The sequence below is a fragment of the Pongo abelii genome, chromosome 8 (assembly GCF_028885655.2).
Source record: "Pongo abelii isolate AG06213 chromosome 8, NHGRI_mPonAbe1-v2.0_pri, whole genome shotgun sequence".
Taxonomy (NCBI): domain Eukaryota; kingdom Metazoa; phylum Chordata; class Mammalia; order Primates; family Hominidae; genus Pongo; species Pongo abelii.
Genome location: NC_071993.2, coordinates 113,728,771 through 113,744,552, shown reverse-complemented (window position 1 = coordinate 113,744,552; position 15,782 = coordinate 113,728,771). Strand labels below are relative to the sequence as shown.

General features: G+C 40.2%; 1 protein-coding gene across 5 annotated transcripts in view; it reads left to right on the top strand.

The window, feature by feature from the left end:
* The window catches only part of SORCS1 (sortilin related VPS10 domain containing receptor 1), a 594,724-nt gene that overhangs the window by 443,483 nt on the left and 135,459 nt on the right, over window positions 1-15,782 (top strand). For all 5 annotated transcript variants that reach the window (XM_002821140.5, XM_003777633.4, XM_009245781.4 and 2 more), the window contains exons 7-8: window positions 12,712-12,830; window positions 15,412-15,501. In XM_002821140.5, coding sequence (XP_002821186.6) covers window positions 12,712-12,830; window positions 15,412-15,501 — 209 coding nt within the window. The remainder of the gene's footprint in view (window positions 1-12,711; window positions 12,831-15,411; window positions 15,502-15,782) is intronic.

The window sequence follows — 15,782 nt, the reverse complement described above, 5'->3', positions numbered from 1 at the left end:
TTTGGGGAGGTAATAGAGACCTCAGTTCTCAAAGTCTTCAATATCTCAGCTATAGAGTGTTTTTACCATGAAAATAGATTACTTTTATACCAACAAAAATAGCAATGATAACAATAAAAAGGTATATATATATATATATAAAACCTCTTATCTTTTTATTGTTATATATGTGTGTGTATATATATGTTTGCTATATTTCTCCAGAAATTGTTTAAGCTTATACAGATGAATATGTATATGTATAGACACATACACTTACACGCATGTTCTTGTTGAAAAATTGTGGCAAATTTAGTGTTTGTGAATATAAATATAAGTTAAAAATCTTTTCATATCAATACATATAAATTTAGCAACTTCATGGTTAATTGATATATAGAACCCCATTCTAAAGTCAACTATATTTTGTAATTACTAAATTATAGAGACCTTTGTAGATATAGAGACCTCTGGCTATTTCAAACAATGCGAATATATATACACATACACACATATTATTTATTTGGTTAGTCAGCATTCAAGCTCGCGTAAGCAGCAAACACTACGGAAAGAAATTTGATGAAGGAAAATTCCTGGGTCAGAGAGTATATACATTTCAAATTTTTGTAGAAATTGTCAGATTGCCTCCTGAAATATTTGCGACAATGAGTAGTCTATCAGTATGAGAATGCCTGTGTTTGCAAGCCCTCAGCAATCTTGGACATTATCGAAGACTTTTCAAATATAACCCATATGAGAGCAAATTTTAAAAAGGCATATCCTTATTGTTTTAATTTGTATTTATTTAATTAGGAGTGAGGTTGAGAATTTTTGTTTTTCTTTACTACCTTTATTTCTTCTTCAGTGAACTTTAAAAAATCAAATCTTTTGAATAGAAAATATGAAACCTTTGGCATTGATACACACATTTAAAAATATCAAATTGGCACCCCCACTTTGGCCAAAGTTCCAACACTAGCACAACAGTTGCCATTATTAGACCCCGCATTTCATATCTTTTATCTTCTTTTTTAGTCAATTTATTAATACCTTCTAAGGTAGACCTTGGAAAAGGTTAGACGGTTCCATTTCTGGTCAGCTTCAGATTCTAACAGATCCTTATCACTTCCCGACATGCTGAGAAAATGCACATTCTCACCTCTCTTCTATCCCCAAATAAAGCATCAATGTTTAGCTAGTATAGCCAGAATCTAGTTCTCTGCTTCTTTTTTTTTTTCTAGCAGTGTTATTCTGACCCCGTATTTCATATTGCAAAAGGCTCTTGATTTCAGTGACTAGTGATATCCACTTGGCCTGTCTGATTCAGTAGCCTGAAGACAGCCCTAACAACCACTCAGAAAAGCATGAAATAAGATAACACGGGCCTCCTAGCACAGCATTGAAAAGCCTGATAGTGACAGTACAACAACAGGCTCAGCTGGGCAGCTTTCAAATTGGGTTCTTTGTAGCCATTATATGCCACTTCCTCTGCTTCCCAGGTGCCCACCCACCTGCATGAAGGTCTGTGCCCTTATATTCCATGCTGAGGCTGAGAGAACAAAGGTGCACAAAAAACTTTTCACTCACAGGCCTTAACTTTAGGACAAAGATCTAGGCTTTGGGTCCTTGGTATCCCTCGGAATACAATAGCAGCACTCCATATAACATGCAGATGTGGTAATCCCCAAGTGCTGAAAAATTTCTAACGTTTCTGGCTCCGGCTTAAAAAAAAAAGTAGCATCGTAAAGTCCCTGGCATTTACTCACATACTTTCTTCATTTGTCCTCTAAATTTTGAAGCAACAATGATGCTAGGATCATGCGTTATATTCCTATTATTTATCTGGTGTGAGCACACTAGATACTTTTCAGCTGCCTTACTTATAACAATCCTTGGAGGTAGACACTATTATTATTTTCCTCATTTTAATGATGGGGAAATGGGGCTTACAAAGATTAAGTGTTTTTTCCATTGTTTCAGAGTTAGGATTTAAAGCCAGTTCTGTTTCACTCTGGACCTACTATTCATTCATTCAAAAAATATTGTTGGATATCTACGCCACATCAGATACTCTTCTAGGCATGAATGAGGGATGATTAGGAATTGATGCAAAGGCTCTGCTCTCATAAAGTTTACCTTCTAGTTAGGGGAGATGTTATAAAAAATGCATGAGGTATTTGTATGAGAAGTGGAGCTACAAATGTATGAGAAAAACAGAGTAGGGAGAATAGAGAGGGATCACAGAAAGAGGGCCATCAAGGAAGAAATCTCGGATAAGGTGGCATTTGGTGTTTAAGCCAAGTCTATAAGGAAATATTGGAGAGACCTGTATGTCTGCCTGGTGGAAGAGCATTCCAGACAAATGGAAGAGTACATGCAAAGGATATGGATATGAGCATGCTTAGCATGGCTGAGGCATAACAGAAGGCCAGGTGGCTAGAATAGAGAGAGGGGCGGGCAAACGTGTTATCTGTCTTTACTCCATTATCTGAGACAAGGACTGTGCCATACTGTTCTTTGTTGAGCATCTCTTATGTTTCAGGTATGATAGCTGGTATGGAGGGTGATAAAAATAATCAAGAAATTGTTCACTGAGGCTGGGCACAGTGGCTCATGCCTGTAATCCCAGCACTTTGGAAGGCTGAGGCAGGTGGATCACGAGGTCAAGAGATCGAGACCATCCTGGCCAACATGGTGAAACCCCGTCTCTACTAAAAATACAAAAATTAGCTGGGCATGGTGGTACTTGTCTGTAGTCCCAGCTACTTGGGAGGCTGAGGCAGGAGAATCGCTTGAACCTGGGAGACGGAGGTTGCAGTGAGCCAAGACGGTGCCACTGCACTTCAGCCTGGCGACAGAGCGAGACTCCATCTAAAAAAAGAAAAAAAAAAAAACTGTTCATTGAATGTATCCACATGTCTTAGAGGCAGTGTCTCTCTGTTCTGAAATTAATCTTATAGCATGTAGACACATCTAAGTAAATGTGCACACCTTCTCCCCTCACTCCCCCTTCCAAAAATAAAAGTAAAACACCTGGAGAAGAAACTGGAAACTGTATGCTTTCTCCTTCATGAGCTAAATGGTTTCATTTCTTCCTCTCCTCTTACCACTTTCATTCTTGCTTGCTTTCTTCTTTTCTTCCTACTTTTTATCCTTCTCTCTCTTTCTCTGTCTCTCTTTAACTCCTTCCCCTACTCCCTACTGTCTTTGTAAACTTAATTTGGACATGAGAGGTGAAGCTGGCTGCGCTTCTGGATTGGGTGGGGACTTGGAGAACTTTTGTGTCTAGCTAAAGGTTTGTAAATGCACTAATCAGTGCTCTGTGTCTAGCTAAAGGTTTGTAAATGCACCAATCAGCACTCTGTAAAAACGCACCAATCAGCGGTCTGTGTCTAGCCAAAGGTTTGTAAATGCACCAATCAGCACTCTGTAAAATGGACCAGTCAGCAGGACGTGGGCAGGGCCAAATAAGGGAATAAAAGCTGGCCACCCCCAGCCAGCAGTGGCAACCCACTCGGGTCCCCTTCCATGCTGTGGAAGCTTTGTTCTTTTGCTCTTTGCAATAAATCTTGCTGCTGCTCACTCTTTGGGTCTGCACTACCTTTATGAGCTGTAACTCAGCACAAAGGTCTGCGGCTTCACTCCTGAAAGTCAGCAAGACCACGAACCCACCAGAAGGAGGAAACTGCCAACACATCTGAACGTCTGAAGGAACAAACTCCAGGCACACCATCTTTAAGAACTGTAACACTCACCTTGAGGGTCTGCGGCTTCATTCTTGAAGTCAGCGAGACCAAGAACCCACCGGAAGGAACCAATTCCGGACACAGAATTAAGTTATGTGATGTGCTTCTCAGTTCTACATGATTGAGTGTGACTTTGTATATAATTTTCTGTCTTTACCCAACTAAACTAGGTTCTAGTGTGGGTTTCCAGTAGGGCTTTCTTGCAAAACACACAGCCAGTGTTCCCGAAACACATCTCACATTCTCTCATGCCTCTCTGCTCCTGCCCAGTGCTCCTTCTTTCTGGAGTAATGAGTTATCCTTGTCATCATTCCAGGCAGCCTTCTGGGCTTTCCCTCAGCTTTTCCATCATGTCCCCATCCCTGACAAAAGTAATTCCCTTTATAACATAGTCTGAATAGTAAAATAATCTCTAGCCTAAAGAGGACTAAATAGGCCTTGAAGGAATAACAAGTCCACAGCTCTGTGTGATACAAAGTGAAATAAATTCAGAGTCACAGGAGAAGTTTCTAGCACAGAGTAAAACATCTGTGCAGAGGTATGAGGATTAAATATCTCACCAGCAAGCCCATAGCACTTCCATTCCTCCTAGAATGCACTCACCATGCTGCATTGTAACTGGACAGTGAACTTTCTGTGTTTATATTATTTGGTGCAAAGGTAATTGCGGTTTTTGGCAATTACTGCAGTTACTTTTTGCACCAACCTAATAGTATGCTTTTGTTTTCTCTCTCATGTTCCCAGTTTTTGGTTTCATACTTGGCTAAATTTTATGATCCCAGAATTTTCCCTGTAGTAGTCATGGCCTCCTGAATGCCTAAAGGCCAACAATAAAATACAATATTTAGTCAATTACATTGGTCCCAAATCAAGAAATTTCATAGAAGAAAGCAATGCTAAATCACACTCATCATGCCAAGCTAGAACATTTGATGTAAGTTTATAATTTTCACAGAAGTATCTCGTCCTCTGTGTAGACTTTCTGGAGCCAAGACTAGAATCTCACTTTTGACATTCTCAATTTCTAGCTGGTACATGTGACAGAGGGCACTAGAATCCTGATAGGAATTAAGTGTATATGAACAGCGGCATGTTGACACGTGTGTGTGTGTGTGATGAGTGAGAACATTTAACACAGAAGTTTCAAAGTAAGTAATAGAGCAGTAGAACACAAGGAAAAGTTGTATGCGCTTGTATGGGCTTTAAAATCTGTTCTGCTTTTAAACAGATTGCTTAAATTGCTGATTTAAATTGTTTCTGAGTGGAAACAATGGGGAATAGGTGAGTTTTAAAGTGCTTATGCTTGCCTGCATCATTTCTAGCTTTATTTATAATTAAACTTCTACAATATTAGAGAAAATTAAAGTATTTGGGGTGCTAAATAAATACTTGTTGAATGATAGAATGGATGGATAGAGTCCCAGAGATCTGTAATATATTGTTTTTCTCTGTTGGTCAGGCTGGTCTCAAACTCCTGACCTCAAGTGATTCACCCGCCTCGGCCTTCCAAACTTTGGGGATTACAAGTGTGAATCACCGAGGCCGGCCTGGATTTTAAACAAAGTTTAAGAGAGAAAAAAACATGTGATCCACTTAGCACAGTTCCTGACCCCGAGGAAAGGTTGCTCTGATTATTTTGGAGGTTAATGCTGCTGCTGCTGTTATCAATGAAGACATTCTAGGGATGGAAAGGTTTGTCTAAGCCCCAGGAAAAACTTCACAGAAGAAGGTGCAGGAAGTATTCGGACTGAGTAACAGGAAAGGAAAAGGCAGTTCAAACCAGCAGAACTCTGAATGAACATAGGGAGTCAGCCAGGAGTAAGCGTGCTGTTTAGAAATAGCAGAAGCCCTCAAGACACAGACTTGCCAGCAACATCACAGAGCTTTGTTTTGTTTTGGCAGCAGTGGGAAGGAAACAGGTTTCAGTGGATAATTTATGGTAAAGATTTGTTGGATCTTAAAGTCATAGTCTGATTTTTAACATCCGTTTTGTTTCTAAGCTTCTAATAACTCTCATTATGTAAAAAAATAGTCTAAAACCGAGCTTGGTCAGTGACCTTCTCAGAGTTGCATGCCATGCTGGAGATGGAACTAGGACCTAGAAGATCGCTCCGACAGGAAGACGGAACACCTGCCACACCTGCTGATTGGCCCTGTGTGTTGGGTGCAGAGATGACTTCCACATTCTCCTTGTAGCCCTACTTACTTTGCAGTGCTGTCTGCTGCCTATGCAGAAGATCTGTATTTGTATTAATTATTATACAAGGAGAATATTTTTTCATGGTGTTTTTAAAAACGTACGTAAAAGAAAAATCTTTAACTCAGACAAAAATTGAATATAAAAAGAAAGAAGTGGCCGAGTGTGGTGGCTCACTCCTGTAATCCCAGCACTTTGGGAGGCTAAGGCAGACGAATCACGAGGTCAGGAGTTCGAGACCAGCCTGACCAACATAGTGAAACCCTGTCTCTACTAAAAATACAAAAATTAGCCAGGCGTGGTGGCATGCGCCTGTGGTCCCAGCTACTTGGGAGGCTGGGGCAGGAGAATCGCTTGAACTCGGGAGGTTGCAGTGACCTGAGATTGCTGCCACTGTACTCCAGCCTGTGTGACAGAGTGGGACTCTGTCTTCAAAAAAAAAAAAAAAAGAAAGAAAGAAGCTGCCTCAGGTAGAAATATCCTTAGCACTTTACAGGTGGTTAGCTTGAGACACAGTGAGCAGTATTGGTGATTACAGAGAGAGGACTTAAATACCAACTACAGCTACATTATGTGAGTACAGTCTAACCTGGCACTAGACTCAACACATTTCAAGACTAAGGTCATCAAATGTCATAACTTCTGGCAAGATGGATATTGTTTATTCCCATTTTCTAGATCAGACTTTGGAGACATGGAGTGATTTATTAAGCTAGCAGGCCTTGAGCCTGCATTTAAACCTCTGATCCTCTGTTTAAAGCCTACCTTTTTAAAAGCAGTTTCCCTTCTCTAGAACAGCACAGGTTTTGGGTGGATGGGGATTGCATTATTCTAAGCAGCAGCTGTTGCAGAGAGTGAAGATGCTTGAAAAGAACAGCACAGTGTCCTAATTACCTATGGCAAGGAAAACATCTGTGTAGAAAAAGTAATGAAATTAATTCTAATGTCTAGCAGTTGCATGCATTAATTGACATTAATTAATGCCAAATTACAAGATACTTCCTATGGAATCACATCATACACTCACCAGAATTGAATATGGAAAGAGTTCATCATACTTAATGCTATTACAGCAAGCCCCAAGGGGAATGAGTGCTTGGTCCCTCATTATGAAGTGCAGCCAATTTCTTTCTGTTTCCATTAGGAGGAGAAAGGGAACAAACCAGGAACACTTTACCACGGGCAGACTGTTCAAAATGGATCATTTCCCCTTCAGCTTGCAAATTTCACTTTGAGCCACTCAGAGAAAGAAGTGGTTTGAAGACCTCTTCCGGGGCTTTTCTTGTGTCCCTATTTTACACTTGGTAATTCTCAGACCAAAGATAGGCTTATTGCACAGCTCAACAGCAATATGTGGCATGGGAAGTAGAGAAGGAACAAGCAGAGAGATTAGAGACAGTTGATCTCACAAGCCCATCTTGACTCCCCGCTCCCCTACTTGCCCGGCTATAGAGGGGCTGGACTAGGGATTTGTTGTACAGATTGCCAACTCTTTCACATTAGTGGCTCTCCACTGTTGTTGACATCACATATATATCTTTTATTCATTTTTCCTGTGCAAACATACATTTATAGATGTCTATATATACAACTTGCAAAAAACTCAGGTCCATAATGCACATATTTTGGTAACCTACTTTTTAAAAACTTTTATTTTGGAATAATTTTAGATACACAGAAAATTCACCCAAGATAGTACAGAATACATGTACTTTATACCCAGCATCCTCTAATGCTAACATTTTATGTAACCATGGTATATTTTTCAAAACTAGGAAATTAACATTGGACTAATATTACTAATTGGTAACCTACTTCTATAATATAAAATATATTAAGCATTTCCTCATAAAAGCAAGATTTTAATAGCGAACTCTAAATATTCCATAGTTTATTAAGTTCTTTTTCTATTGTTGGCCATTATGTTTTCTCCAAAATTTTTTTATTATAAATAACACTGACAAATATCTTAGTTGTTAAATCTTTGCATTGATCCTTGATTTTTTCCTTAGATAGAATTCTCAGAAATAAACCCTAGGTCAAAGGGTATCTTTTTTTTTTTTTTTTTTTTTTTTTGAGGCAGAGTTTCACTTTTGTTGCCAGGCTGGAGTGCAGTGCCATGATCCCGGCTTACTGCAGTCTCCACCTCCTGAGTTCAAGTGATTCTACTGTCTCAGACTCCCAGCCAAGTAGCTGGGATTACAGGCACATGCCACCATGCCTGGCTAATTATTGTGTTTTTAGTAGAGATGGGATTTCACTATGTTGATCAGGCTGGTCCTGCATTTTTAAGTATCTTGATTCATATTGCCAAATTACCACACAAAAATATTGAGGTGTTCTTATTTTGTATCTTGGGGTATCTGTTTGAACCTTAGATAGAAGCCAAAATATACTTAACAAAAATTGGCCCCAAAATCACTGGGATTTTTCATGCAACATAGTATAGTAGAAATAAACCAAAGTTGGAGTCAGTCTAACCACACTGCAACCACATAGTGCCATTTCTACAAATCACTATTTTTTAGCTTCATTCTCTTTATCTCCAAAATCAGTTAATATACTCTGTAGTGTTGTGAAGATTAAATGTGCAGACTGCCTGGCTCACAGATGATCAACAAACGTTAAATTCCATCTTTGTTTTCTCCCTAAATTCCTTAGGTTAATAATTTCTATATAGATGAATTAGAAACATGAAAAGGGTATGTTATTATTTTCCATCTTATGTTTGTACAGGGACCTCTGAAGAGGAGATTTAGGTCTTAAGGAAAAGAAAAGAGCCATCAGACACTAATACAAATAAAACAAGAATGGTGTATGCATCAAGTCCTCATTAGGTGTCAGTCTTAAAAATTCTAGTTGGAAATTGTATTTGTAATTTGAAGGTCAAGACCTCCTAATCAAGTTCTCATTGTGTTTAGCCATTGTTTTTGTTCATTATCTCACATAATAAGAAGCACAGAGGTTGGGCAGCTTGAGGCTCAGTACCATCAACAGCTCAATGATGTCATTAGGGAATGGATATTTTCCATCTAGTTGTCATACTCATTATATAAGCTTGACTGTAAGACTGGCTCCTTTGGGCAACCAGAAGCCTAGAGTCATTCACATCGAGACAGAGTGTTTACAGAGGCAGAAGATCTTCTGCTGTATCTCCTTATATCTCTCAGATTCCCCTTAAAAGCTCTCTCTTCACTTCTCATGCACCAGTACTAGGTTTAAATGCCCTCTTCTAAAACAACCAGGGGTAAGTGGAGAAGGAAGGCTTGAGTGGGTTTAGAGTGACAACATTCATCCTTGCATATGGGAACTTCTGAGTCACATGGAGAAAAGATGAGCTGACAGAGCCAATACTGGATTTTTCAGCAAAAAGGCAGAGAAGAATGGGTGTTCAGCAGCTCGCCAAAGAACCTGATTCAGAAATATAACTGGAATATTTAAATTTGGCTTAACTAGTCTTTTAAAGTGTGTTCCCAAAACTTCTTATCATTATGAAAGGTAGCAAAACAGAAAACAGAAATATTATCATTCTTAATCATAACAACTAACATTTGTATGAGTTTGAGTTTCAAAACATTTAGCATATATGTTATTTTAATTAATTCTTACAGCTAAAGTACAAAATAGTTGATATTGGCATCCTCCTTTAATAGATGAAGGAAGCAGTGAAATTGGCCCAGTTGTCCCATAGAACATGATGTTTATGCTTTCTTTTGAATAAACACAGAAATTGATCCTCCCAGTCTTCAAACCTTTGTTTTATCCGAGTTCTTATCCAAGTTCCTTTCTCAGGAAACCAACCATCAGGCCTCCCAGGTATCATCAAGGAACTTAAGTTTACCAGATCACTGCATCTAGACAATGAGACACCAGTCCCCTCACCCATCCTGATTGCCTAACTGACAACTTGCTTCCTGTTGATCAGCTCTTCTTCCTTACACCCCCTAATTCCTATTTTCCCACACATGGTTACATTTCTTCCCTGCTATATAAACTAATTTTAGTTTGTCAGAGAGATAGATTTGACACTGATCTTCCATTTCCTCAGCTGTGGCACCTGATTCAAGTCTTCTTAGCAATACTCATTGATTCGCTTTCTGTACCATGAACAGAAAAACCAAGATGGAACATTGGTTAGCATTACAGTAACAGCAAGACTCAGGAAGATGAAAGGATTTCCTATGAACTACACAGCTAATAAACAAACCACACCAGAATTCAAGCCCAGTTCTTATCGTCATAAATCTCCATTGTTTCTATGACCCCCAAGCTACATTTTAGAAAACAGAAGTCACTTAAAAGCTGTAAAACAGTCTGGTGGAGTGTAAAATTGTGAGGTAAAGATTTTGTGTGCTAGATGGAGGATCGTTCTGGGAAGGGATGAGTCCCAGAAACTGTCTTTAAGGAAAAAGATCCTGTGTTCTGCTCTAACATGAAATTACAGGAATGCCTGAAAAAGGAGATGAGGAAGGAAGAATAGAGGACTCTAATTTAATTTTGGAGGTGGCTTCACCAGGACTAGACAGGTTAAAGCACTTGAGAGCTATCCCCATCTTCGGAAATGGCAGTGGGGTGAAGGAAGATGGCGTGTAAGGCTCTCCACCATTGTCTACTGAGAGTTTATCAGAAACCCCATCAGTCATTGGTCAGAGGGAGCAAGAGTGCATGCCGCCCCCTAGTGGCACTCTTTGCAGAATACAGGTACACACAAGTTCCTTAAGTAAAGGTGGTCCCAGACAATTCCACCTTCCTAGTTTTCTTAAGAGAAATCTTTAGTGAATCCTTATATCTAGCTTATCTATCTCGACATACTATTCCCCACCTCAATTTCCTGTAAATAATCATCTTCTGATATTTTCATTTGGAAAAGTGGAATTCTGCATAAGTCTTTGATATCTTAAAATCAAACCCATTTACTCATTAAGCATCAAAAACAAGTAAAATAACTCCTTTTTTATACTCAAAAGGATATATTTCAATAGGTGGCATGTTCCAACAAATATTCATTTATTGCCTACTATGTATCAGGAACAGTATTAGGATCTGGTGGGCACAACAGTGAATAACAGCAACAACAAAAACAAAAAAGGCATTTGTCTTTATGGAGATTACATTCTAATGGGAGCGGGGCTCAGTAAGAAAGAAATAACAAGGTAATTTTATATTGTGATAAATTCCGTAGAGAGAATTAATAGGATGGTGTGTGATAAAGAATAATCATGGAAGATCCTCAGATGTAACAGTGAGCTAGCTGAAATCTAGAACCTGCTTTGAGAACAGCCTGGGGAGAAGCATTTTAGGCAGAGGGAATGCAAATGAAGAGTCTTTAAAGTGGTAGAAAGTTTGGCCAACTTCCTGAGAGGGTAGAAGAGATTAGCATGGTGAGAAGTGGGGGAGGTTGGAGGGTTGGCGTGGTGGGTGGTGGAGAGTTTGAATGTATTCTCAATGCAATGAAGCAAAAGGGGTTTTAAATAAGGGAGTAACATAATCTGATTAGATAGAGGCCAGGAGAGTGTGCTCAAAAAACAGGAATAGCCTCCCTGATACAATATATCCAGCGATAGAGACCAAACTGATGTAAGAGTTGTCATTACTGATATTGTATTTATCACCAGGTGAGATCCAGGGTCTTAATTGATTCAATTGTAAAATAAAAGCAAAGTCTTAAGGAACTCCTCCCAATTCGGTTTTGCTTTTTTTTTTTTTTTTTTCCTGTCACCCAGGTTGGAGTGCGCAGTGGTGTGATTTTGGCCCACTGCAACCTCTGCCCCCCTGGGTTCAAGCAATTCTGTTGCCTCAGCCTCCTGAGTAGCTGGGATTATAGGTGCCTGCCACTGCGCCCAGCTCATTTTTGTATTTTTAGTAGAGACGGGGTTTTACCATCTTGGCCAGGCTGGTTGTGAACTCAAGACCTCGTGATCCACCTGCTTTGGTCTCACAAAGTGCTGGGATTACAGGCATGAGCCACAGCGCCTGGCTCTATTTTACTTCTAATGAATTATGAAAGAAAAACCCTTATCTTACTTAACCTAGAATCTTATAACCACATAATTTTTATCGTTAGATGATGAATAATTAAATGTATGTGTGTTTTCCTCTTTGTTAAAGATCAGAGTGTGAAGGTGAAACCTACTAATGAGAAAAATTTGACCACAAAATCACAAGTATTATTGCCAGTTTTTGAAAATATTTTCATTTGGGTTTGGGAGGAAAAAAAATAATTAGCAAGAATTTAGTATTCGAGGATATCAAGACTTGTTGGAAGCACCAGGAGATGATATAGGTGGTATTGAGAGCAAGTGAGTAAAATAATAATGATAATAATTTAAATAATAACAATGACAATAACGTATTTAACAAAGTTTGTGAGGCTTGTTTAAAGAACTGGAAATGGTGGCCGGGCGTGGTGGCTCACGCCTGTAATCCCAGCACTTTGGGAGGCTGAGGCAGGTGGATCACGAGGTCAGGAGATCGAGACCATCCTGGCTAACATGGTGAAACCCTGTTTCTACTAAAAATACAAAAAATTAGCCGGTCATGGTGGCAAACGCCTGTAGTTCCAGTTACTCTGGAGGCTGAGGCACGAGAATGCTGTGAACCCGGGAGGCGGAGCTTGCAGTGAGCTGAGATCATGCCACTGCACTCCAGCCTGGGCAACAGAGCGAGACTCTGTCTCAGAAAAAAAAAAAAGAAAGAAAGAATTGGAAATGGTAAGGGAAATAGCAAATGTCCACCCTGACTCTAAAGCTCTGTCTTATATCCCCCTCAACCCCATTTTTTTTTTTTCAGATTCACATTATCTAACTTGCCGAATGCAGAACTGTACAGAGGCCAACAGGAATCAACCTTTTCCAGGCTACATTGACCCAGACTCTTTGATTGTTCAGGATCATTATGTGTTTGTTCAGGTATGAAAAATCCACTTCTGTTGATTGTCTCAGAAACCTTTCTTTTCCTTGTTTCTGTCCCTTTTGCCTGCTTTACACTCCATTAAGACTCAAAAAGAGAGGATGGGAGGGAGGGAAGGAGGTAGGGAGAGAGGGGAAAATCACTATCTTTTCAACAAAACGATAATTACTGAGTGTGGAATCTTCTATACTAACAGAATAGTCTGAGCTTCTTTGGGCTGTGTCCAGATGATGTTATCAGCATGGGGTCATGAAGGCATCGCACAGAGTAGTGAGATTGTCTCTAGGATGAGGCACAGTACGATCTGTCCCCCACACCTGCATTCCAAAGAAGCTCCCAGTTATCAAAGGGACTGAACAAATATGTCAGTCTCTTTCTATCTGGGAAAGGGTCAGCCAATCAGCCCCCTTCCCAATACCCACCTTAAAAGTGGAGAAGCAGGAATGAGAAGGGAAGCTGTGGGGTGACTGGAGATAGTGGGAGGCAGAGGCCAGGGGGAGAGTAATCAGCTTTTATTGTCATGCACCAACTGTGATTAGAATAAAGATACTTCAGAGCAGATGTATTCAGCCAGGTTTTTCACCCCCAAGAGAATGGAGAACAGTTTAAGAAGCTGACGTTTCCTGAGTTGTTAGTAGAGACAAGAAGCAAATACGCTGCACTGCTTTTCAGCATTCAAGGAAAAATTTAAGCTTGTTTGGACAATGCATTTAAAAACTCAGTTACCGCCTTCCATGTTAAAAATGACAAAGGTACAATCAGTAAATAGCTTATACATATATATAAAAGTATACATATATATATAGACCCATTCTAGACAGTATTACATTTATTTCGACAAGAAATTATGATTTAGAATATTTAATTACATGCTTTGAGGATGCAATTTGTTTAAATGCCCACCAGCCTGTGTACTTTTAAAATGTTTCACATATGATCTCACACACACACACACACACACCATTTCTTTATTCTTCAGGTAAATTAGTAATTAATACTCTGACAATTTCAGCATCAAGTTGTCAAGGGACATTCGAATAGTTACACGTATTGGTTCTGTCTATAATAATTCATTTCTGTATCAGTGCTGCTCCCAGGAACCTTTTCTGGTTTCTAATAACAGTTTGTGATCCACATCTATGACTTACAAATGAGAATCAACTCTGCATTTGGAATTTCATACAGTCTTTACCCATGCCACCATGAACGTCCTGTAACCCCTCACTAGACCTAAGAGGTCATCTGGCCACATGACGGTGAAGATGATAACTTTCCAAGTCACATTCCTAATGTGATGAACATGCACATTTGTTGACATTCTGAGTATGCAAACTCCAGCTGTCATTGAAACTCCAGGCATTTAGAGGGGTTAAGAGTGGCTGTGAAGGAGAGAGAGAGACTGGTGGTGGTGCCCTTGACACTGTGCCTGCAGGTTGCTCATGTGCTGGCTGGAGACCACACCTGCCCTCTCTACCTGCCCTCTGTACCTTCCTGCCCTGTCTCACACCCACCAGGATTCATTGGGCTGCATGCTTTGGACAAGATTGGAGGGGAACTGGCTGTGGTGGCACCTGCTTGTAGTCTCAGCTCCTGGGGAGGATCGCTTGAGCCCAGGAGCTGAAGGGTGCAGTGAGCTATGATTGTGCCACTGCACTCTAGCCCTGGGCAACAGAGTGAGATTTAGCTTTAAAAGTGTTTTTTAAAAGGCTGGGCACAGTGGCTCATGCCCGTAATCCCAGCACTTTGGGAGGCTGAGGCGAGTGAGTGATCACCTGAGGTCAGGAGTTCGAGACCAGCTTGGGGCAACATGGTGAAACCCCCCATCTCTACTAAAAGAATACAAAACATAGCCAGGTGTGGTGGCAAGGGCTTGTAATCCCAGATACTCGGGAGGCTGAGGCAGGAGAATTACTTGAACCTGGGAGGCGGAGGGTGCAATGAGCCGAGATGGTGCCATTGCACTCCAGCCTAGGTAACAGCAGTGAAAGTTCATCTCAAAAAAAAAAAAAAATTTAAATTAAATAGAATAGACCTAGATTGAATTTGGACACCAATCCTAGCCTGGTTTTCTGTCTAATATGCCAGCACTCCTGTCTGTGCCATGTGCCCATAATCATCAGTGTAACACCATCAAACTGGAATTCAGTGCCCAGAGATGTGAGCCTCCAGCTCTGCCACTGTTTGACTTGGGCCATTTCATTCTGATATGGCACAGGGACCTACTTGTAGGGTCACAGACTTGGGTCTAGAGACCTGGGCTGGTGATGGCAATCAGCCAATGTACCCCAAGGTTAGTATCATTTGAAAAAAATAACTCAAAATGTTTTCTGGCATCTGAGCCACAGTGCAAATTTAAGAATTGTATTTTTGCCCAGTAGGTTCAGTTTGGGCCTCTGACCAGCTCACATACTCTTTATAAGTTGTGTTTGAACTGAATGCCAATTCTTTACACTTGTCTGCAATAGACATTAATGCCATTTGTTGTGTTGGAAGCTACCTTCTTCCATTCATGTGGCTGTTCTGTGACCTGTGCCTGTTATAGTAGCTCGAGCTTCTTACAATCTTGTTTTTATGGTCCAGCTAACATCAGGAGGGCGGCCACATTACTACGTGTCCTACCGAAGGAATGCGTTTGCCCAAATGAAGCTTCCGAAATATGCTTTGCCCAAGGTATGGCCTAAATCACTTTCTTCATTTCACTCCTGACTCTCATTCATAGAAGCCAGCCTCCATCCCTTTCCCAAGGACTCTTTCAGCCTCTCATAGTCATGTTTTCTTTACATCTCTCATCTCTGTTTCCCAAGTTTGCTCTGCCTTACTGTCTCTTTGGTCAGTCTTATTACCCTCCTCTTGTTTCCTCCCTGCCTCCCTCCCTTTCTCTCTCTCTCTCTTCCTTTCTTTCTTTCCTTCTTTCTCTCTCTTTCTCCTTCATCTTACTTTCTTTTTTACTC